At 34.3% G+C, this 23627-nt stretch overlaps 4 protein-coding genes and 1 long non-coding RNA gene across 7 annotated transcripts; 3 read left to right on the top strand and 2 right to left on the bottom strand.

Moving 5' to 3' along the window:
• Positions 1–101: 101 nt before the first annotated feature.
• On the bottom strand, positions 102–4324 carry LOC145973385 (ras-related protein Rac1). 2 transcript variants are annotated; one of them, XM_083102721.1, is made up of 4 exons: positions 3157–4324; positions 2637–2848; positions 2196–2514; positions 102–237 (listed from the first exon to the last, which is right to left on the bottom strand). In XM_083102721.1, the coding sequence occupies exons 1-3, from the start codon at positions 3503–3505 to the stop codon at positions 2212–2214; spliced, it is 864 nt and encodes a 287-aa protein (XP_082958847.1). In that variant the 5' UTR covers positions 3506–4324; the 3' UTR covers positions 102–237; positions 2196–2211. The 2 variants fall into 2 exon arrangements, with proteins under 2 accessions (XP_082958847.1, XP_082958846.1); XM_083102720.1 differs by lacking the exon at positions 102–237 and having other exon boundaries at positions 823–2514; positions 3157–4322.
• LOC145973388 (uncharacterized) lies at positions 303–4542 on the top strand. Its single transcript, XR_014439422.1, has 4 exons — positions 303–518; positions 2216–2480; positions 2630–2872; positions 3178–4542. It is a non-coding gene; the product is annotated as an uncharacterized LOC145973388 (long non-coding RNA).
• A 693-nt stretch (positions 4543–5235) lies between these two features.
• Pisd (phosphatidylserine decarboxylase) lies at positions 5236–7674 on the top strand. The gene is made up of 5 exons (XM_083101666.1): positions 5236–5362; positions 5433–5583; positions 5664–5897; positions 5983–6253; positions 6312–7674. Exons 2-5 carry the CDS (start codon positions 5455–5457, stop codon positions 6773–6775), a joined length of 1098 nt encoding a protein of 365 aa, XP_082957792.1. The 5' UTR covers positions 5236–5362; positions 5433–5454; the 3' UTR covers positions 6776–7674.
• Positions 6782–14612, top strand: LOC145972760 (CB1 cannabinoid receptor-interacting protein 1). Of its 2 annotated transcripts, XM_083101668.1 has the most exons (5): positions 6782–6923; positions 7879–8037; positions 8263–8490; positions 8610–8830; positions 14110–14612. In XM_083101668.1, the coding sequence occupies exons 4-5, from the start codon at positions 8655–8657 to the stop codon at positions 14432–14434; spliced, it is 501 nt and encodes a 166-aa protein (XP_082957794.1). In that variant the 5' UTR covers positions 6782–6923; positions 7879–8037; positions 8263–8490; positions 8610–8654; the 3' UTR covers positions 14435–14612. The 2 variants fall into 2 exon arrangements, with proteins under 2 accessions (XP_082957794.1, XP_082957793.1); XM_083101667.1 differs by having other exon boundaries at positions 8263–8830.
• A 1694-nt stretch (positions 14613–16306) lies between these two features.
• On the bottom strand, positions 16307–21012 carry LOC145972758 (RNA polymerase II-associated protein 1). Its single transcript, XM_083101664.1, has 9 exons — positions 20809–21012; positions 20435–20652; positions 19650–20337; positions 19077–19578; positions 18755–18924; positions 18468–18627; positions 18103–18379; positions 17825–17925; positions 16307–17744 (listed from the first exon to the last, which is right to left on the bottom strand). The coding sequence occupies exons 2-9, from the start codon at positions 20579–20581 to the stop codon at positions 16400–16402; spliced, it is 3390 nt and encodes a 1129-aa protein (XP_082957790.1). The 5' UTR covers positions 20582–20652; positions 20809–21012; the 3' UTR covers positions 16307–16399.
• Between the last annotated feature and the right edge of the window lie 2615 nt (positions 21013–23627).

Raw genomic sequence — 23627 nt, 5'->3', positions numbered from 1 at the left:
TCGAGTAAAAATATTTTGCACGTACTTGTTTGATAGAGTGCTTGTAAAATTGTTGCGTGTGTTTGGGCAGTTTTTCGCATTCGCGCAATAAATATTTATACAATTGCTTAGGTGCATTCAACGTTGCACTGCCGGCCACTCGGTTCGCCATTGTTTATTGGGGATCACAAGAGGCGCACGTGGAACCGTAACCTCCTTGTCTTTCCTGATCCACTATTTTCGACGTATGGTATCATGCTGTGATTGCAAATTATATACCCGTTATTGATAAAATAGAAAATGAAGATATCATATTTTTAAGATTTAACATCAATTGCAAATTTTTTGTGTTTTAATATCTTCTTAGCAATAATTTACTAAAGTTGCAATATTAAATAAAGAAGAAAATTAATCGATAAAAATATTAAAGTTATAGATAAAGATTACAATTTTACAGTATGTGAGAAATGTTATCTGTAATTGCAGATTTTGCAAGAATATAAATTTGAAAGTGAATTGAATATGTATAAAATGCATTAGTAAGTATATAAAAATTATAGGTAGATTTATACTAATACTAGATTTTAATGTTACTCAAATCTTTTAATATTTGATTGTAATACTTTGCTGAAATTACAGTGAGATTTTAATTCTTATTCTTATCTCACAGTAAATTTATATTTTCATTCAACTTTTTTCTCAATCCAAACAGATTTGGAAATCCTGCTCAGATGTTTCGCTTTTGTCAGATGACTGCTCTATTATTGAGCTATCCAGTTTCCCCACATTATTTCTAATTTTAGGCATGACATAGATAGAGAGACTATTTTCGTTTATGATGAATAAATATTTATATACAATTTATTTTTGATGTGCCACACATGATATAGAAATGAAGTATTACAGCAAATTATATCTATCATATTATGCATTTTATCATTTTGAATCTTATCTGCAGTCTTATTCGCGCGTACAATTTCATATGCAATATACATCCATAGAATATCCGAAAGAAAGTTTCAAGTAAGATCACAGCAACCTTCCATAGTAATTTAAAGTACAAATGTGTAGTAGATCATTAAATATCACGGATATGATTTTGCGCTAATTAATGTATTGATGTTCCTTTATCATTATTGATATCGCTCGTACAAACACTACTACATCACATATGCTTATATCAAAAACGCGTTTTACCAAATATCATTGTTATCGCTTATACTATATTGTATATATAAATTTTATATATATGTATGTATATGTGATGTCACGCGGTTATCGTCGATTGTGAAAGTGTAACGTGATATTTTAAAACTACTATTACTCTACTAAATACCAATATATCAAAGATATTAAAAAATAAATATATATATATATACATTTATATATATATATGTATATATGTATATATATATATGTACGATGTCGCAACAAGTAAAAAATATACAATTATTATATGTCACACGTGGCAAAAAGGGCCACCTAATATTCTCGATAAAGAGAAAAAAAAGGGAGAAACGAGTGGGGAAAGAACTGATCCTTACCGCAACAATTAAAACAAAGATATTACGTGTACGAAAATCACAACCAGCGAGTAGCCAATTACTATGCTAGTATAACAAAAAAATATGATTAATATTGTACAATAAATTATACCACACTTATGCGCGGTTTCAGGAATTTTATGAAGGCGGCACTCACTCGCTCCGTCTGTCAGAATGTAATTTGACTAACAATTTGCTCCCAATAATCTATCTCTGCGCGATATATTGTCGTGGGCAACCCTTGTGTATAAATTATTAGGCAAATTACTATACAAATTGAATTAGGCGTAATTATTTCTAGTACTGTACGATTTTTCTAATATCCTATTTGGCATGTTATTCTGGCAGTTTGTTAGTTCATAAAATGTATTTAACGCATATAAAAAATATAAGTTAGACAATTCGTGCGAATCCGAGCGAATTATGTTAAAGCGTCGCATGTGTAACAGGGTTGCTCTCGATGCTTATTTTCGCGCACGGAAGTATTATCTATTAATAGTCTCATCTCGTCTAAAATCTATAACAAAGTAGCTGCCTCTCTTTGTATGTCGAGATAATCTTCAACGAATCTAGCTATCATGCTAACAGGGAGGAAGTGATGATTCTGACAGAAGAAAGAGCGACCGTCTATGATCACAGAGGGATTCTAAAAAAGTATAGAGTCTATCTCACTTATAATAGGATTTTTTTAGGTCTCGCTCGAAGACGGCCGTTCCCAGCAGCACAACCATCTACGCCACAACGGGGGCGGCTTCCTACGCCGATATAATAAATTGGCGCCTCCACGTCGCGTATTGAGGGCACTGACTATCGCCTGATCGAAGGCCTCTTTGAGGTCGTGTTGCGTCAACGCGGATGTCTCGACGTAATTGACGGCGCCCAGTCTCCGCGCCAACTGATGACCCTGGATAGTGGTAATCGGCGCCTGCCCATATCTCGCCAGTTGCAACATCAAACGTACATCTGATCTTAGATCGCTTTTCGTTCCTACCTAGAGAATTATAATGATAATAATTACATTGTTAGATTTATGATATCTTATTTATTAACATTATAATATATAAATATAATATTATTAACAAAGAGATTATACAATCCATTTATAGACCGTACCAAAATAATTGGAGCACTAGGGCAGTATTTTCGCACTTCATTGATCCATCTGGAAGCCACGCTGTGATAAGATGAAGGGCATACAACGCTGAAGCAAACTAGGAATACGTCTGTTTCAGGATAGCACAATGACCTCAAGGGATCAAAGTCATCCTGACCCGCTGTATCACATAGCTGGACATTTAGCGGTTGTCCATCGACATTTACAACCACTGGATAAATATTATTACAAAGGTGTTAGTATATTTGGATTGATTTAATATATTTTTTTTACTTATTTGTGCTCGAGAATGCCAATTAAAAACAAAAAGAAAAATCAATTATAATAAGACAAATTAAAGTACAGAATTTGCAATATATATAAGCATATTATTCTAATCAATTTTAAAAATTGTACTTTATAAAACAAATTGTATACAAACTGAATATATATTGCTCTGTAAATACTCGCAATATATTTCCTCGAATTATAATCTTGAGTCATTGTTAGCGAGCATACACATTCCAAAATTATACAAACCATTATAATTGTCAAACGCAGTTGGCACATATTCTCCAGGGAAGCCGTTGGTGGAGTATGAAACCACCAGACTGGTCTTGCCGACCGCGCCGTCACCCACCAAGACCACTTTGATTCTTTTGTCGAGCGGTGTCGCAGGATGCTCCGCCACGCTTTGATTTTGTGCTCCAGTACCGACAGCCGTCGACGACGATGTCGTCGTTGCCGTCATCATCGGTTGTTGCTGTTGCTGTTTAGCTACCTGCATCTGCATGGTCTGTCCGCCCTTGAGTAACGGCCTCGTCCAGTTGGTGTGCGAGGACGGCGGCATTGTCTCGCTCTTGATCTTACCGCAGCCCCGACCTTTCATGCGTCAGGTGACACTACTCCGGGAATGCGACGGATACCTCCGTGTAATTTTCCCGGACCTCCTCCTCGGGGCCGAGGTGGACGTCGTCGCTTTACTTCAAGGTAGTGCCGTCCCGGAGTAACGTCGCGTCGTCGTGCGCGTCATGTCTCCGCTCGAGGACAAGATCGTCGGCCACTGGTTGATCCTGCTGGTTGATCTTCGGGGTTCGACGCGATCGTCGAGATGCCACAATCGGGACCGGAACGGCGCAGATCGAGACAGACGGCGACGACGATGGAAAACAATGGGAACTGACGAAAGCGAACGCGAACCAATTGTGATCGCGCGGCGGACAAAAAAAAGGCCAGTCCGACGATTCACCTGCCGCGACGCGGAGCCACCTGTTATCGCGCCCCCGCCTCCTGGTGTGCGCCTCCTCACCGTCAGTGGCGGCCGGTGTCGCGTGCGGCGTGCGCGCATCGCGAACACTGACGGATAAGCATGCGTGACACGCACATAAATGTACTGCGTTCTTTGACCCTCTCGAGCGTGCGCGCGTTGTATTATTTAGAGATATCGTTAGTCGACATCATTGAATATTCGATACTTTTTACATTGTTTAAAAAATATCGAATAAAAAATTATAAGTAAAATATTGACAGATATGTATAAAATATTATATATATTATAAATTTGAAGGATCAGCAACATCACAAATTGAATTTGAGTTATGCTATGTATTACTGGGGCATAATAACTTACTGCAAACATTATTTTTGTTCTCGAAGACAATGATAGCATCTTATAAAAAAAATTATTAGAAAGTCTCTTCATTATCTATTAGCACAAATCAAAATTTCCCAAGCCCAAGAAATTAAACTGATAATTTAATTTAAAAAAAACTTATATATTTTACAGAAAAGAAAATCAATATTTATATAATTTTCCCAATCTTCTGATAAAAATAATTATAGAGTACTTTATGTAAAATATTATTTAATATAGTGTAGTAAATATAGTTAATATAGTATTTAATATGTAATGTAGAATATTGAATTTAGATGATTGATTGTGAATTGCGATGATTGATTGCAAATCTAAAAATTTTATTTTAATTTACTCGTATCATTTAATTTTTATTTACAGTGATTTTTAAGAAACTCTGATAGCGAATACATGTTAAATGTAATTAACATAATCAATATTGCGATATTGATAATATTTGTTTTAATACGAAGTTTTAAAATAATATACATTCTAATCAGCAGAGATTTCTTCTTTTTTTTGCAGAAATTTTTGCAGAAACATTTTTTTATGAAAAACTGAAATATTCAGTTTTAGTTATTTTTAATAAAAAAATATATTTTTTGCTTATATTCAGCAAAATATAGATAGTTTAGAAGTAATCAAGTTTGCGAATTATATTTGTAGAAAGTCAGATTTGAAAGATGCGCGCGCATTTGAATTACTTTGAATGGCTGCGTTCAGCAGAAAAAGCTGTTTTGCAACTGTTGTAAAATTCGTAAGCCTGATTGGTGTATGCTCTTAATTTTGACTGAATCTAAGAGCATACACCAATCAGGCTCACGAATTTTACAACAGTTGCAAAGCAGCTTTTTCTGCTGAACGCAGCCAATGGTTTAACCGATGCCCCACCACCGTGAATTATGCACGTGTGCATATCGCTCAATGTTTCCAGGTTGAGAGAGAGAAAATGGGTCTGTTCTTTTCAGCTGCACTGCTGCACTAGTGCAATAAGTTAGAAAGAGACAAACATACTTTCTTTCACTCTAACTAATTGCACTAGTGCAGCAGTGCAGCTGAAAAGAACAGACCCAATGTTGACTTCATCTCTTAGGTAGAGTCAGCAGTATATAGGTATATAATTTTCTTTTTCTTTAGAGGTTTTTTTAAATCTTACGATTACGACTAAAATTTTTGTACGTAGGACATGCGTGCACTGAAGCAGGATGGCCATTCTCAGGTTTCTCTCTGGTATTGGATTGTCGATTCTTGCAGCAACACAATGGAATTATTTACACAAACATGGATATTCCATTGACATACATGATAGGCCAGAATTGTTGAACGATGTTGTGGTAATTTCATTATAAAGAATGATAGATTTGTGATTGGGATCGAGTTATTAAATGAATTATAAAAAGAGTTATTGTTATAGGTTACATGTTACTGCTGCCTACCATTGAGAACAACTAGTAGGATATGGGGTTGGTTGACAAGGATTGAATTGCCAGTTAGTTTAAGACCAAAGCTCTATAGATTTTATGCGAATCTGTTTCATGCCAATCTGGATGAGGTAGAATTAGATCTGTCTGCATTCCCAAACCTAGTAGAGTTTTTTGTAAGGGCGCTTAAGCAAAATGCAAGACCAATTGCTCCAAATGCAAATATGGTGATTATTTTGTTACAAGAGGATAATTATATCTGATTTAAATCTGATATAAAAAATAATATTATTTGTTGGAAATTATTTATAGGTCTCACCTGCAGATGGTAAAATCCTTTATTTTGGACCAGTAACTTCTTGCCGTGTGGAGCAAGTGAAAGGAGTAACGTATGATCTCAGGCAGTTTTTAGGTGATACGAATTCCATCTCGAACATAATCGCGGACAATTATGTTAATTCACTCTTGAAAAATCCACTAGACAATAGATTGTATCAATTAATAATTTACTTGGCACCTGGTGATTATCATCGATTTCACAGTCCCACCGATTGGAATATAAAACTCCGACGACATTTTCCAGGTATGTTTTTTCTGTAAAATTGTAGCCTATAACATTTTTCTAAATAACTCTTCTTTAGGAAAATTATTGAGCGTCAATCCGAAAATATTAAAGTTTATGCCGAATCTGTTCTCGCTAAATGAGCGTGTCGTATATATCGGGGAATGGACAGATGGTTTCATGGCTTACACAGCAATCGGTGCGACTAATGTGGGCTCCATAAAAGTTTATTGCGATGGAAACTTGGCTACCAACACAGTGCAATGGCCAGAAATTTCGCATCCGAAGGAAGCGAGCTTAGACAATGCATGTATAACTAAAGGCGAACTATTTGGCGAATTCAGACTCGGGTCTACGATCGTACTTTTGTTCGAGGCACCGCGAGATTTTCGATTCTGCTTGCAAGTCGGCCAGACCATTAAAGTCGGTCAAGCCTTGAGTACGCATTTTAATGACAAGCCTGATGAAAGACGAATCGAACGACAGCACTTAATTATGGATGTTGCCCAAGATTGGAAACATATATGGAAGCCTAAAATATAGAGAGCAGAATGATAAAGTAGGAACTGATTTTAATTCTACAGAGAAATCAGATATGTATTTATGCCTCGCACACACGCAAAGTCGTGTTGTAGGTGGAATAAAGAGAAGAATGACTTAATGAAAGATCTAGAAACTCGGACTCTTTGGAGTAAGTATCGATTTTGTAATTACTTTTATACATAGCCGTTCGTGTGCAGGAAATCATTATATCTCACACGATTTATCTAAAATTACATGTAAATTATATCTAACGCGAGATTACACTCGTTCGTTACTTTAATTGCGCAAACATCACGCGAAAGACGTGATTTATAATAGATTTGACACATTTATACCTATTGCATACACATGTATCATAGGGTCAGTACGTAGATATATGTTAATTACATGACGCCTTGTAATTATAATGATTACAATGGAACTACTCGACGCGTAAAAAATATTTCTCTCCCCTCCTTGTGCGTCACTAATAGAGGTCGGATCGTAACTGTTTTAGTTGCATGCCAAATCGATCTTCGTTCGTAGTTAAGTCGACCGGTCAAGGCCATAAAATGAAACACTTCCCTCAATTAAAGCACTATTTTTTTAAATAAGAAAATAACAAACCCACGTTGTAAGTCTATGAACGTACGAAGCATCGATCTGGTTTACTTTCGTTATCATGCAAAAGCATTTTACCGATCCTCTATCATTAATATTAATATGTCATTTCTGAGAAATTATATATTAGATCAAAACATCTCGTGCTTGTGCATGTTAAATATTGCGCGTGCAAACATTGACTTTGCACTCTATAAACTAAAATAAATCAAAGTGTGATGTTTATCATAGAGAGAGAAGCAGATATATTTTAAGGTGCAAAAAATGTATAGAAAAATAATATTTATTTTAATATCATATTTTCTTATATAATAATGAATTTATATCCAGACAAATTTATTCCAAATAGCATCCCACATCCTGCTATTTTATATTATTTTATTTTATTATAGTGATCTGAATCTATGATTATAGAAATTTTTCTTATTCTTAACCAACTGCTTACAAATATTCCAATATCCATGTCATTATTCTAATTAATCCTGTTTATAATCCTTGTTTAGAAAGCTGTGATTCTTTTCCTGTCTGCCCATGTATTATGTATCATGTAAAGAATAGCAATTAAAAGAGATGATTTTAATGTACACAATGTGCACAGTAGTCACCGAGTAATCGCACATAGTCGCCAAGTAAACATAATCGATGGTCACGAATATTAAAAGGCAAGTTGAACTGTCTACTTATACATATTCTCTATCGATACATACAGATATTCTACTTGGAAAATACTAATTATATATTCAATCATCATCCAAGAGCTAATTTAAATTTATCTGTATCGTAAATTTTCTACTAGATTTATTTTTCTTGCAAATTTTAAATCGTTAATTTAAGTTTACCTTCTCTTGGTTACAAATGCTAATACTAACACCATCCCACGCACGCAGAGAATTCCTTCATATCCTCAAACCTTCGTCCATCGCTGCGGGGAGTTTAATGCTGGTCGATCTTTTGAGGAAGATCCGCGTCGGTTGTCAATGTGAAAAGAAGGAGGAAAGCCGCCGAGTCTTGAGTCGGCGTCGCATACATCAAAGCGTCGCTCGTTGAATCAGTGAGCGTCGCGACGCCCGCGGCGCAGGTTGCATCGTCTCCTCTTCTTGCGACCAAGCTGCATAGTACGTATCGATACGTTATACGGGACATGACGTGATACCGCGTGTTGTTTGATGCGCACGCGAGCTACAGTATTTTCCTCTTTTCCTTCTCTTTTTATTTATCTGTGGGGCACCCGCAGACTTTGCACCGGGTGACTATTATGGGGTATTTGAGCGGCGGCTAAATGGGGGCCGATGGACATTTTCGCGTGACCTTGTCCCTGAGGAGGGAACCGGGCGCCGGTCCGGTCTACTGTAAGATGGAGACATCCGCCAGGTTCCGGCAATTGAAGACAGTGAAGCTAAGCTGCGAGACGACGTACCGGCTCGACATCAGCTTCAAGCCGCCGCAACTGCTGCAGTGGGTACAGTGAATGTGCAATTAATATATATACATACACACACATACATAAATAGTTCCGATCGAGGAACGTTAAGCGAATTTTTTCTCAGAAGAAAAAGAAAAGTGTAAAGGAATCTCGCGTAATTTCGATTTCGATGGTTTTCTTGGATGGACGATAAACTCTCGTGAATGATTAAACGAATTGGATTATTGGTGTCAATTGAAATATATATGTATACGTATATTTATTAGATTTATGAAATCTAGATATATTTTTGAGATGATATTATTTCCATTATATATTTCGATTAGCTTAATTAAAATCTAATTACATTAAAATCTCAATATATCTCATATATGGAATATATTAAGGTTTTATTAATATAGTTAAATTTTCATTATAATTAAAAATGATTAAATTAATCAATCTGAATAGTTAGCATGAGTCTGAATATAATTCTACTGTAACGGATATGTAAATTATATTCGGTTTTATTAGAGATATATGGAATAACTATAAGACGTGTTACATAACTATCTCCCAAAGGGGGCTATAAACTTGCGCGAAAAAGTCGCACTCGACTACTAGCAGTTTATCAGAAATTTATACGATCATCTTGAACGCGAAGACGGAGCAAGAGCTGGCGATAAATTTCAACGCGTTCTATACTCCAGGGACAAGGATTACGACTTCTTGCTATATACATACACACATATATATATATATATATATATATATATATACACACACACGCGCACACATATTCGGATATAGAATCACTAATAATGCTAACTTAGCCGAAAATAAATTCGGTTACTGAATGCACACGTATGAACGCACGTTTGCTCTTTCGCGAGTTCTTAACGAGCAAAAAAATTGCTATTCCACGTCAAATAATTTACCCAATATTATTGGTACTGATCACAAAGATCAGATTTTATTTCTATATCTAGAAGAAAAATAAAAGTCAGATTCTATTTCTATTTATCTGAAGAAAATTAAACGTTCATTAATATTAATGAAGCGTTGATGTGAGCTTACTTGTTCATATTAGTAAATTACATTTTTCTTCCAGATATCGAAATAGAATCTTTAGAGATTTTACTTTTTTTTATTATTAATTTCTAAACTAATTGTAAATGTAAAAGTTCAATTACATTTCTTGCCATTTAATTTCTATAAAAACCAATTGCTTTAAATTGGAATGCTAAATTGTTAGAAAAAGTCTACAATAAGTAATTTGGACCTTATCCAATAAACTTTTATAATAAATCTTTTAAAAAATTGATCCGGAAAGTTAAAAACTTTAATTAAAATTTAATTTAAAATAATTACGTTATCGTGAGTAAAAAATTTGAAATAATTTCTAAGCAAATATAAATTTATCAAGATTGATAAGAGAGATCTGATCTTTGTAATTAGAGTGATAAAATTTAATTTTATGCAAATGTTCTATATGTTTTTATTTCAACTTACACGTATATAATATTGTAAAAGTTTCCTCGAAATTACAAAGTACATGTAACAGGGTCACACTTAGGTTGTGCGAAGCATGCCGGAGGCTTAAAAGGTCGAACTCGAGACTGGAGGAAAGTTGAAAACCGCAGTTAAAATCGAATTAATGACAACACGGAGTCGGCGAACCAGATACAAGCGAATTGATTCACACATCACTAATTAGATCTAGACCTTTATCGAGAAACATGATCTTTACAATAGGACAAAACCCCATTATGCGATAATTACAAGAGTGAGACAAGTGAGATAATCAAGGTTCTGCGCAGTTTCCATAGTTTCTAATAAACGCAGTCCTCGAATCGGCGACGATACGTTAGGGGGCCACTAGCTTTATTAAATGCGTGCGAGTGCACCAGCTGTAGCGACCCCCTTGAGCGGGCGCGAGAAAAGTAGACTAGTATTATTGCCTTGAACTGCAAAACTTACTTCAGCCTCGGGGAATCGATCGAGTGATTCTACATAGTGCTCTTGCTGCTTATAACTAGCTCTGATACACTCGCCATGACTAATAATCGCGTTATCGCGGAAGCACCGAAACAACATGATGGATGCGTTTTTTGTACACTGCTGTACTCGTGCAAACCTCCGCGTAATGGATACGTGTCACGGGATTGAATTCAATCGAGTTTCAGATAATATCGTATTGCGATGATACCTCCATCAATAAGAAAAGCATTCGATAAATATCGCGTAATTATGGCAATAAATAATAATTATATGCGAAGGATATGCGATCGCTTATACCCGAGATGATCTAAAAAATGTCAAGGTCTACCGAGGAAATTGACGCGAACGATAACTTAATTACCATAATCTCTTTCAATTAAAATGACGTATTATTTATACATGAAATCTCTTTGTAAGCGGAATTCGAGATAACAATGACAATAAGAAACTTGAGATTTAATATATGTTAAAAGGAACATGAAAAATTATTCCAATAGAGTTCGGAATAAAAATGTAAGAGATTTTTATCACTAATAACTTAGGTCTTTCCTTTTTTTTCAGCTGTCATTTCAACATTTCATAATGATTTATAGAGAGTAGCGATTACGCGCCTACGCGTGTTGAACACGAAATCGAATATGGAGATGAAGATGAATGCGCGGCGCGCATAAATATTTCAGCTATTGCGGAATGCAATCGCCGGATTGCGATGCCGGAAGTGTCCAAATGAACTTTGAAAAGTCACGAAAGATTTGCATGTCGACGCGACAGAAATAGAGCAGTTTCTCTGACGTGGTTTTTTCGAACAATGGAAAATCCTGTCGATGGAAAATTCGACTTTTCTCCCCGGCACTATCGCCAAAATCTCATGGAATTTTAAGCAGCCGCCCGCCTCCGGATTATTAGTTCGAATCACGCGATGCATCCTCGTTGCACGGACCGCTTTTCGATTCTAGCCGATGGTAACAGCGCGATAATCGTAACGATCCGTTCCTTGACGGTGCAAGCTATCGAAAATAGATTATTAACGGTTGACTTATTTCGCCGTACACGTTATTATTAATGTATTCCATTAATTATTCCTTCATTTGAATAATTAATAGAATGCCTACTCATATCCATTCCCACTATACTCCTTCTTTAATTCAACGATTAAACTTTCGCAGTGAGCGCCAGAAACTTGGCCGTCTTCGTTTACTCGCTGTAATATTCCTCCACGAACGAAAGTAAGGCAGGAGGACGCGAAATGTGAACAGAGAGACAAGCTTGTGATGTTATGAGCCAGCGAGTGTTGCATTTTTTACGAACGCCATGTCGACCGTGCGCGGTTTTGCCTTGCTCGCGACTGCAAATCCGTCCCGGTTTCGTTCCGGCTCATCTCTTATTTTAAGCACAGTTCCTGCACATGCATGTTTAATGTCTAAGCCTGGCAATGTATCCTGTAAAACGTATGTCTGCTTCTTCTAGTCTAGATTCTTATTTCATTTTCAATGGAATTTTTTCATGGGATATGATTATTCCGTAAAAAGTGAAACGGAATTTATATTTACACATCTTGATATTCTATATTAATTAATATTCTATATAATTTTATCTCTCTTTGCTTTCCCTTAGGATTGCCAAATTTAGCGTTAATTGAGTGATTTTGATGCATCGATGTTATTTATGAAAATGAGCGCATCTATGTGTTGTAACAAGCTCTGGAGATTTTCAAGAGAGTTCCCTCTACAGAAATTGAAATATACAGATTCCTCTTCATCGTACATTATATATTATCTCACGTTCTCTTTTATATACTTGGATTCTAACAAATTCTCTCTATTTATAGATAATGAGTTGATTCCTGCCACGCAATAATTATTTATTTCTGAAAAGGATAAAACTGATATACGCGACTGATATAACCACGAGCAGATCATTTGCATGCACTCATCGTTGCCCTCGTAAAAACTCTAAAAATAAAGTCAATCAAGACGTGAGTTAAAAAGTACACCTCGTGTCCATATGAGAAACTAGGCCATATTCTAATGATATATGGACCTGTCGATCTAAGGATCAAAGCATCCAAGAATACAACCCGGAAGTTTACTGACGTAAGATCCAAAAATGCTATAGCTAGGCAGGCTTCAAGGATGCAGAACTGATGCAATCGATATATGATTATTTCATAGTGAAAATTCTGTAAAATCCGCCTGGTCAAAAAAATTTCAGATACTTTTAATTAATTAAAGTAAATTTAACTGATCTGTGTCGAGAAATTAAAAAGTAGTGAACAGTAATTTCATTTCTTTTATCAATTATTACGTTATCGTGCGTTCTTCTGTGAAAACTAACATTTTGTAAGTTATCATAATTAATTAGGAACGCTTAAAATTTTGGGGCAAATTTCACTTAAACTTTATTTGGGCCAAATGAAGGATTCCTGTTTGAATATCCTCTTGTTTCGATTTGATATTTCAATTTCATTATTCTTAGTTCGCTTTTTTGGAGCAGATGCATTTTTACGAGTTGACTTATAGGAACGTGACTAGTACACATAATAATCGTCGATTACGTTTATCTTGACGTAACGCCAGGCATGGGAGAAATATTATACTAAAGTATATATACACATAGCAACGATTGTGTGCCATGCAAAACGTCTATTTTCGCTTTAAAAAAAAATAACTTTTACTATGTCGTGAAACTCGTCTCGACTCATTTCAATCATCACTACAGTCGCATTTGTTCGAACTTCTGTTGGCTGTCTCGCTTTTTGCAGACAGATAAATATGCCGAATAAACAAATGAGATATTCTTTTAAACATAAATAAGCAGCCTTGTCGAAAAGAAATGGGTCATGTAAAATGCTAGCGTGAGGATATATAGTAAGAAAACTTTTCTTGTTGTTATAAAGACATGCACACATTTAACATGCGCTTTAAAATGAACGTCGAAGAAACTCGATCGATTTCCTTTGTCTCTTTATATTTCCTAACTCATATATAATTATTTTAAGTTAAAAGGATTCTTAATAAAATATTACGTTATAAGAAACTCAGTAAGAATATATATATACACACTTAGTTTTCATACACACATACATTCACAAAGATATATTAAAAATCTCAATTTTATTTTAATACAATTTTAATTTATAGCAATTTATAACAATTACTTTATTCTTAAATTCGATGTAATTTTCTTTCTATGAAGCATATGTATAATTGATGAAAATAATTTAGAAATAATATATAAATATAAGAAAAAATTCTGAAATTTGTATATAAATTTTAAAATCGCATTTTTTGTATGATAGAAACTATATTTTCTAACAGATTCTCCTTTTCAGATCCTTGAGCATTGGTGGGAAATCGGTGGAGACGGTCGAACGGGCGAGGGATAGCACGGCATGTGCCTACAGCGCTTATCACAGCACCAAAGATATCTCGGCGAGCGCGCGCGGTCACCGGGAGGACCTGTCGATTGCCATGCGAGTGCTCGGCTCCGGCTACCTGACCACCTGCCTACAAATCAAGTACTATCGACTGGATGATCAGAGCCACTGCGAATGGGGTGCCAGGCTGCACTGCATCGAGCTCGATTGCTCCAGCGTCGAAGGACGTCTCGTTACGGTGGATCGGGAGACTTACAGAAAGCTCGGCATAGAATCTTAACAAACGATGGACGTCATTCTTATAATATATTTATTATATAGGCAATAAGAAAACCCGACGCTACGCCGCAATTGATATCTGCTAAAGTTTGTACGTGATTTGCTAAATACTTTATACTCGTAAACGCTCCGAGGGTGTCCTGACGGTTCTAAATGAAAATAAAGATAGATAAAATCGATAGTACCGGTGACGAAAAATCTAACATATATCCTAATACACTGTATAAGCTTTAATAAACTAATTCTTGATTAATCGTATAAGAAACAGGAGCTTAAAAATTTTGTCCAGGATTCTGTCAAAAATAGGCCTTTTGCGATGAATTAAATCTATTAATAAAGATAGATTATAAAGCTAGATAAAGTTCATTGGAATAGTATATTTTTAATTCAGTAGAATGAATATAGATAGCGTGGAAATTTCGCGGAAATGTTATCGTGATCGATGAATAATTGAGATTGATCGATGCTAGTCAGCAAACAACATTGTATCGTTATGATATAGATTAGTTATACAGAGAAACTGATTTTGCGCTCTCTCTGCTCTCTTTTTACGATATATTACTAAAATTTTTAAAATCAGAAGAAAATTATAATACAATTTTTTTTAGGAATTATATAATAACAGTATACAAATTGGGATTTATATTTCCTCTTTTATATTTCAAGACCTCGTGTGTTTGCGTATCATTGCATTGCAATTAAAGTGTGATGTATAACTTCATTAATTTTACGACGATGTTGAATAATTTATCAAATATTTAACATCACATTGAAAGAAATAATTAATAATATAATTGTGGTTTTGATCGATATTTTAACGAGAAAGCTCGCAGAAATTAATGAAAGCAAAAGCAAATGCAAACACATTGATAACTTGAATACTTAAATTCGACACGATATACATATATAATATATACATACAATATGGAATGCGCGTCATTGATTGCGGATTAATATTTAATTGAATCAATCGCGTGGTATTGAAGCAATATGCCATGGTACATGCGTAGAAGAACGACGCGTTTTTCAGTCGAAAGGAAAAAAGGAATTAGCGGCGTGGTGTCAGCTTTCGTAACTGCTACGAAATGTATTTTTGCGCGCATTGTTAACGCTATCCATTTGCTTTCCGCGTTACTTTTTTCATCTATTTTAATTTCCGCTCCTTTTCTTCATATTCGCACTTTACAAAAAATTGAAAATTTTTATATTGAGAAATCTGTCTCGTGTTAATGCAAGATTTGATGGATTTAGAATATAAGACACATGTTATTTGTGAATTAATTCTAGAAGCATTCTCAAATGCATCGTTGTAGCACTTTAATACTCGAAAATTTTTGATAATCAACAAAGTGATCAATTAATGTCTCTAGGCTTATTGTAATTGCGCAGGTTATTTCTATTCTCTTTCACTACTCACTCAATGGATTTTATTGAAACTATCGTTGTATAAATTTATTTATTGTATTTGTATACAGTGTATATATATATATATATATATATATATATATATATATATATATATATATACACATATACACACAATCGATAAGATATCTGCACTTTCTAATTTTGATTGAAATAAATTCTACAAAGAAATATAAATCATATTATGTATGAATCTAATTTTGAAATATTATAAATTTCGGTAATTACAATTAATTAGAAATCCTAATGAATGAATTACATTTAATAAAAGAGAATTCATATGAATATCATAATTATATAAAAAACTAATGATATATTTTTTAAAGAAATACACCATTTCAATAAATAATTCATGTTTTTTCATAATTTTTGTCGAAAATAACTGGGAGTCTTACCTAAGATAAGAAAGGTGATAACTTGGTGGATTATGAAAGATAATATCGAGATCTTCACTTAAATATCAAAGATTTAACAAAATATTCATACACATATAATACACATATAAATTACATGGTATTGTTTTTGTATTTATTTTATATTACTATAATCGCGGTGATTCGTAATATAACAACTTATCCGCAATATCTCTGTTCCTCAACTTCTCCATCTGCGTTCGCATTCGCACCGCCAGTTTACTCGTGCGTTTCAGATACATCGCCGAGTGATGTAGCGCGATTATGAATGGAACCGGACACCAGGTCTCTTTGATCATACCGCGAACTAATGCCGTGATATAACTATCTATGAGAGACGCGTCCTCCTCCTCTGGATAGAGATAATCCTTTAGTGGCAACAGTAACTTTTCTGGAGACAATCTCATATATCGCAACGCGGCCGCGTGTTCCGACCATAGTAGTTTCCGATAGTGCGCATCGTGCCGTTGCGCTACTGGTACAAGCAGCGTCGCGGCGAAATTGTTGTCGCCATATGAACTCGAGTAAAATTGCTCGCACAACGCCGTAAACAGATCGGTGAAGGAGCTCAGTCCTGGCAGCTCCGCCTGGAAGTCCAATCGTGCGTGATGTTTCGTCAACAGATTCGATAAGACCTTAGCCAGCAACACAGATACATCTTTGTCCAAGTACACCGTATCGCAGAGATATATTAGTATCAATCTACTGAATTGCAAAGTAGGTGACAACCTTATCGTGAGATCGGGTAAGATCAATGCTAGGCTCAGTACTGTCAAAATGCTGTCTTTATCCTCTGACTGAAACTTAATATCACTTTTATACTTGTTGTATAAGTGAACGAGCGGTAAGAAGAGCCAATCTTTCGGCATCGCCGCCTGATTCCAGTCGCCGTTTGGAACGATGTATTTCTCGTAAAGCAATGCCGCATCGGAGCGTAAATCTATCTTAACTTGATTTGTTGTCGTGGTTGATGCAACTAAATCTAATTTGGCCAATTCATTGACGATCAGCTCTAAATTCACTTTTTCGTTGGACAGCGCAATCTTGAGGAGTTCTCTCACGTCATCTGTCGCATCCGCGGGCAAAGCCGACACGAGTTTGATGGCAATTTTCCATATAATTTGTGCTGTCTGATTATTAATTGTATTCCCCAGAAGTGATGCTGCTTTCACCACCATTGTTAAAAAACATAATTCCGTTCGGCTATACCATGATCTCTCGAAACTCCAATTAAATTTTTCTAAGTCTCGTATGTATTTGCAAAAATTCGGGTGTTCAAGTATTGTGCGAATTTCCGTTACGCGAGAATGGTTGTAAAACGTTTTCAGCACTGACGCGAAGAACGGTATGCACGAATTTATCGACACGATCGGCTGCGGCTCTCCGTTTTCTGTGTAAACGTCCAAGCTTGGTAGACAAGACGGTGTTCGATCCGTTGCCGGGTTGCAGTCGCTCAATAAGTTCGAACTAGAGCTGCAAAAGATGAATATGTTGAATCTCATTTTCTTCTTCATTAAGTATAAACCTGTATAAAGAAGAAAAAATAAACTTACCGAAGTCTCGAGAAAATATGTTCGTTGGATAACCATGGTATTTCGAATGAGGATGTTTCAATGGTGGTTAGTATCTCCGCGATTAGTTTCATAACACCCCACTGAAATTTACAATACTTTTACTTTCTGCTAGACATTATATTATTTTAGTTCATGATATCGTAATAGCGTTAAAATAACAGTATCGACAAATATTAAAAGGAAACACATAGAGAATTATTGAACATTTTATTTCTTTAAGAGATTAATTATTTTTCGAACTAATAAATTGTGCTTACTGTTGCATTAGATACTGATGAGAATTGAGTATTCCATTTCTTTAACAATGTCGACATGTTCGATCGCAAATTTCTTTCACGACTCGCTACAGCAATTAACGCCGCAGCACGTTCGCAAGCTAACTCATTCTTGGACGTGCTTTGGATATCGTGATTACTCAACAATAGTTGTAATTGTGATATGAGAGCACCTGTGACACTTTCCAATCCTATTTCGTAGTGCAATAACATGCGCCAGAGTCGCAGGCTTTCGATGCTGAGTTCTAAATCATCTTTCCTAATGAAGTACATTAAATATTTTTAATTTTTAAAGTAAAATAATAAATGTGCGCACTTTATTATATACAAAATATAAATAATCTTACCCTGTCTCGCTATTAACGTATGTTAAAATGGTATGTATAACTTTGAAGTTATTCAATTTCTGCGCGACGGGCTTCTTACCATATGTGACGAGAACGCGACACAATTTAATCGCTTTAACTACGGGGATTCCGTAAACGTTATTTATTGCGTCCTGCATTGCTGTAAGAAACAATTTTCAAATTATTTCAAAATTATTTATTCAGAAATAATATCTTAGATCGAATTTATTTAATTATTTGAAAATGATGACTATATTAAGTATTAAACAGAATATAAATCACAATACCTAATAGGTCTATTGATAGTGGCATAAAATTTTGGATAATAGTATCTAACAAGTATGGTGTGGATGAAATATTTAGCGCCGTTGTGTGCGAGTGTCTCGCAAGACGAATGAGTATTTCTAAAGCACACGTTACTCCGACAGGTGGTGGATGCATTTCATTTAGGATGTATCTACAAACAGTTAAATTCCCAATTACTTTTCTATTTTGAGTGCTTAAAAAAATCTTATGCTTAATAAAATTACCAGATTTATAATACTTCCAATAGTTAAATAAAAAAATATTGACTATAAATATTTAATTAAAAAAACAATAACGAAGTACCTGATTCGTAACAGAAAATCGGATCTCAGTAGCGTAGTCACCGCATCCAATTGCGCCAATTCGTGATCCTTCAGACTACTTGTGTCTTTGTCCTCAAGTTGAGGAATCAATGTTGGTTCCACGTGTCCATTAAATCCATGCAGTCTATCCAGACATATCTCGTCTGCATCACTGACCAAAAAAGCTCTTAGTGCCTGCAAAGATGCTGTAACTACGCCTACAGATGAATCGTCCAGCGAGAATCTCAACAGCAATAGAATATTCTTTTGACTCAACGCAATTAATGGTGATGGATGCAGAGCTTTGTCATATCTGCCCTCATGTGTCTTCTCCATGACATTAGCTAGGGTAGTAAGGGCTTTACACCGTTGCTGTTGAATGGAAGATCTACTCAGCTGCAGTAACTCTTGAAGGGAATACCCAGGACGTTCAGGTTCCTCTCCATGATGGTGAAGTCCTTTGTCTAAAGTTACATTCTCATCTTTGTATGGTAATAAAAGACCTAAAAGAATTGAGATAAATATGAGTATTGTATTAAAATGTGTAGAGAATGAGCATATATGTAATATTAACCATTAAAATCAAATCTTGCATTGTATTCTTCGTTTGTTGCAAGTTCTTCTTTTTCCTCCATTAAATCTTTCATCCATTTCAATTTTTCTGGTTCAGGTTTGTCCATATGCAGCCATCCTTTCTGTTTGCTTACTTCCAATATTTCTTTAGATGACTTTGGTATGCTGACTGTGTCATCCTCGCAGTCCATATTTGTATCATCTCCTTTCAAAGGAAATTTTGTCTTTTTATCACTAGGTACTATGTCCATTGTTATTTCTTTTGTAATTGAAACATTTGTATCATTCTCTATTTCTGTGTCATTATTATCATTTAAGGAAAGTTTCAGTTTCTTATCACTAGATTCTGTATCCAGTGATACTACACTATTTGTGGATGATGCAGTATTCATACTTTCTTCAATTGATCTTTTTCCATATTTTCTTCTATTCTTTAAGAATTGTATTATTTTAGAATCTAGAGTCTCCTCAAGTATTTTCTTTTCTTTTAGTATTTCTGCTTCACTCATTTTAGCCAGCTTATCCAAATTTTCTTGATGAATTTTATCAGCCAATTGATCCTCTGCTACAAAACTTACTTCTTCTTTGTTACTATGCAAAAATTCATCCTTTTGAATCTTCGCTATATCTTTTGTAGATTTTAGCGCTGAAACATGTTGTCGAAATAAACTCTGTTTTCTATTAATATCCTATAAACAAACAAAATTATTTAATAATTTATTTGGAAACAGTAAAAACAATATATAACAGCATATAATAGTCTTGTAAAAAAAGCATATAACATACTTTTTTCGTAAGTACATTATCATCCAATTTAAAAACCTTAGGAAATCCAAATTCATGTTCTACGGTAGAAACACGATTGCTGTCGAATTTGTATTTTTCATTAAACTTTCTCTCCACAATATTGCCCATAACGGGAGAGTTAGCCATTTTTAAAGGTTATTTTAACCTCTCTCTTTTATTCTTTATAACAATTGTAACTGTATGTCGCAGCAAAAAATCTGCAAAACAAGCGTTGATAATTATAAATTTCTCAAGAAGCGAAATTATTATAATGTAACATTTGCGAAGGTTATTGTCATTGCATATAAATTGTCTTATTCCGAGTGATTCAACACGCTTTGACCACGGTCTAATAAATATATTTGAAAACTTACATGAGGCTCTCGATTATCTGGAATGGTGACTGCAGCAATATGTCCAGTATTTGCTTCATTATTAGTTTTCTTTAGTATTTCTTGAAATCTCGTCCGATGAAAAGTATTCTTCAAACCATGGTCCTAAGATGGGCTTGCTGCCCTCCTCTACTGACAACAATTTGTTCTATATATATCAGAGAGAAGACTGATCCACTTTTAGGTGATCCCTGGAAGCGATACTCCCTCTGTGGACATAAAAACGTGAACATGAACTACAAAGCCAAAGTCCACGAATGTTCTCAGAGGGTAACATATATGTCTCTCTGATAATATAAATAATATAAATAAAAATATAAATAATTTAATTAATAATAATTTATTATATAAAAATATTAGTATGTTCTCTCTTTCCACGCTATTATTTATTTATTTATTTATGTGTGTTCTTTTTCTTCTCAACATCATTTATTTATTTTTTATTTATTTATTTATTTATTTATTTAGCTCGCTCTAAGTCAGTCTTCTAAAATGCAAAACTAAATATTATAGAATTTGACTTTGAAAATAAAATAATCGAATAAATTCAAATTATTAGCATAACGAAAGGTCCGTGATAAGTTATTTAATAAATAATCAATTTTAATTAATTAATGAAAATACTTCTATAATTTAATATTCCGCGTTAGCGTATATTTTATAATATATAAAATATTTCGGCAACGAATTATCGATAACACGGTGTTCGACTTTGGCAATACAAAAAATAAACAGTAGCGCGCTATGTTAAAGCTTTAATATTAGAATTAACTATATTTCGACCAATGTTTTAATTTTCTCAATCCTTGTTATTAAACAATATACAATTTAATCGAAAATCGATTAAATGATAGAAATTCAAAATATTAAATAATTACTTTGATCGTTGCGATTTTTACGGACAAAATAATTATTATTATAATATTTAGAGTCACAAATATATTTCATCCGTGTTACTTTATCGTTCTACTTGACAATCTAAATGTAATTTGGATTGTGAGAGAACACGAAGTAAATCAATCGAATTATAGATGCAAATAATTAGCATAATGAAAGGATAAATTGTTTAATAAATAATTAATTTTAATCAATAAATTAAAATACTTTATTAATTTAATATTCCGCGTTAATGTACATTTTATAATATATAAAATATTTTGGCAACGAATTATTGATAACATGGTGTTCGACTTTGGCAATATAAAATATAAACAGTAGCGCGCTATGTTTCGGTTTTGTCTTTGACTCTCGAGTAATAAGGTAGTGGTGAGAAACGTTTCGTATTGTATTGTAATTTTTTTACTAAACACGATTACGATTAGTATCGAAACATAATTTGCTTTAAATATTAATATAAATTAATTAATTAAAAATTAATTCACGACATGAAACTGTATCGCAATTATAAATCTTTATCGAATCGCGATCATTCATTACCGTGATTAAAAATTGAAACAAAATATATATAAAAGGGGATAAGAGACTTAATTATGTTATGAACTTTCGATCATTGATGCTTATTATATTTCATTAACAATATTAGAATTAATTATATTTCGACCAATACCTTAAATTTTAACAATCTTTGTTAACTAAACAATGTACAATTTAATCGAGAATCGATTAAATGATAGGAATCCAAAATGTTAAATAATTGCTTCGATCGTTGCGATCTTTACGGACAATAATTACTATTTCAATACCTAGAGTCACAAATATATTTCATCCGTGTTACTTTATCGTTCTACTTGAAAATCTAAAAATAATTTGGATTATGAGAGAATACAAAGTAAAACAATCGAATTATAGATGCAAATAAATAGCATAACGAAAGGCTCCATGATAAATTGTTAAAAAATAATCAATTTAAATCAATAAATTAAAATACTTCTATAATTTAATATTCCACGCGCGAATATTTTATACATATTACAGAAAATATTTCGGCAACGAGAGAATTATCAATAACATCGTGTTCGACCTTGATAAACAGTATCGCGCTATTGTTAATACGTTACACGGCTTTATTATCATTCGCACAGTAACCTAGAGCAATAAAGTAGTGACGTTTCATATATTATCAAATTCTTCCTTTACATAGTCGACCCTGGCGATATAAACAGTACCGCGGTAATGTTCTTGACTTACGATCATTCGCTCAGTGGCTCTTGAGCAGTGAAGTAGTGATGTGAGACGTTTCATATATTATCAAATTCTTTCTCTAAACACAATTGCAAGTGCAACGAGGAACTTTTCGTGAATAAGTGTAAGTGCAACGAGGATTAAAGTGCCACGCGAAAAGAGCGAAGGAAGCAAAAGAAAAAAGGAGGTTTTGGAAGTGGATGGATCAATAAGATATGATGTAAGTCATTAATATAAATTATTTATCACATTCATTATTTATTATATTGTTGCGTCCCCGCGTCCCGTCCCGCTGAATGTATTCGTCACACGTTGAATTCTTTCAAAGAAGATCGTTTTCGCGCGCGTTGTCAAGATATTGTTATAAACAACGACTGTCAGAGAGTCTAAGCCCAGCTGTCAAGTTGTGACGCGGACGCGCGTCTATTTGTGATCCGTTTTACGATTATTCTGAATTCTTGTATGTTACTCGCGATTTATTAAAATTCTTGTGCACCTTAAATCGCGTTATTATTTACGAGTGCACGAGCGTCAGCGTATGTTATGTATTTTGTCGATTGGGTCGCGCGCGTTCGATATATATCGCGTTCGATATATACCGCGTTCCGCGGACGCAACAATATATAAATTATTTATCAATAATATATATATTCAAAATA

Source organism: Camponotus vicinus, unplaced genomic scaffold (genome assembly GCF_025532165.1).
Source record: "Camponotus vicinus isolate PSW18456_S1 unplaced genomic scaffold, iyCamVici1.0 SCAF_6, whole genome shotgun sequence".
NCBI lineage: Eukaryota > Metazoa > Arthropoda > Insecta > Hymenoptera > Formicidae > Camponotus > Camponotus vicinus.
Note: the sequence above shows the minus strand (reverse complement) of the source record. Positions and strands in the feature narration are given on the sequence as shown.

Coding starts and splice junctions, on each gene's coding strand:
- LOC145973385 (XM_083102721.1), bottom strand. CDS start 3,505: ATGAAAGGTCGGGGCTGCGGTAAGATCAAGAGCGAGACAATGCCGCCG. Junction 2,849..3,156: donor TGCGTTTGACAATTATAATG/GTTTGTATAATT, acceptor ATATTTATCCAG/TGGTTGTAAATGTCGATGGA. Junction 2,515..2,636: donor CTAGTGCTCCAATTATTTTG/GTACGGTCTATA, acceptor ATAATTCTCTAG/GTAGGAACGAAAAGCGATCT.
- Pisd (XM_083101666.1), top strand. CDS start 5,455: ATGGCCATTCTCAGGTTTCTCTCTGGTATTGGATTGTCGATTCTTGCA. Junction 5,584..5,663: donor AATTGTTGAACGATGTTGTG/GTAATTTCATTA, acceptor TTATTGTTATAG/GTTACATGTTACTGCTGCCT. Junction 6,254..6,311: donor ACTCCGACGACATTTTCCAG/GTATGTTTTTTC, acceptor ACTCTTCTTTAG/GAAAATTATTGAGCGTCAAT.
- LOC145972760 (XM_083101668.1), top strand. CDS start 8,655: ATGGGGGCCGATGGACATTTTCGCGTGACCTTGTCCCTGAGGAGGGAA. Junction 8,831..14,109: donor AAGCCGCCGCAACTGCTGCA/GTGGGTACAGTG, acceptor TCTCCTTTTCAG/ATCCTTGAGCATTGGTGGGA.
- LOC145972758 (XM_083101664.1), bottom strand. CDS start 20,581: ATGGCTAACTCTCCCGTTATGGGCAATATTGTGGAGAGAAAGTTTAAT. Junction 20,338..20,434: donor ATAATGTACTTACGAAAAAA/GTATGTTATATG, acceptor GTTTGTTTATAG/GATATTAATAGAAAACAGAG. Junction 17,745..17,824: donor CATATTTTCTCGAGACTTCG/GTAAGTTTATTT, acceptor CATCTTTTGCAG/CTCTAGTTCGAACTTATTGA.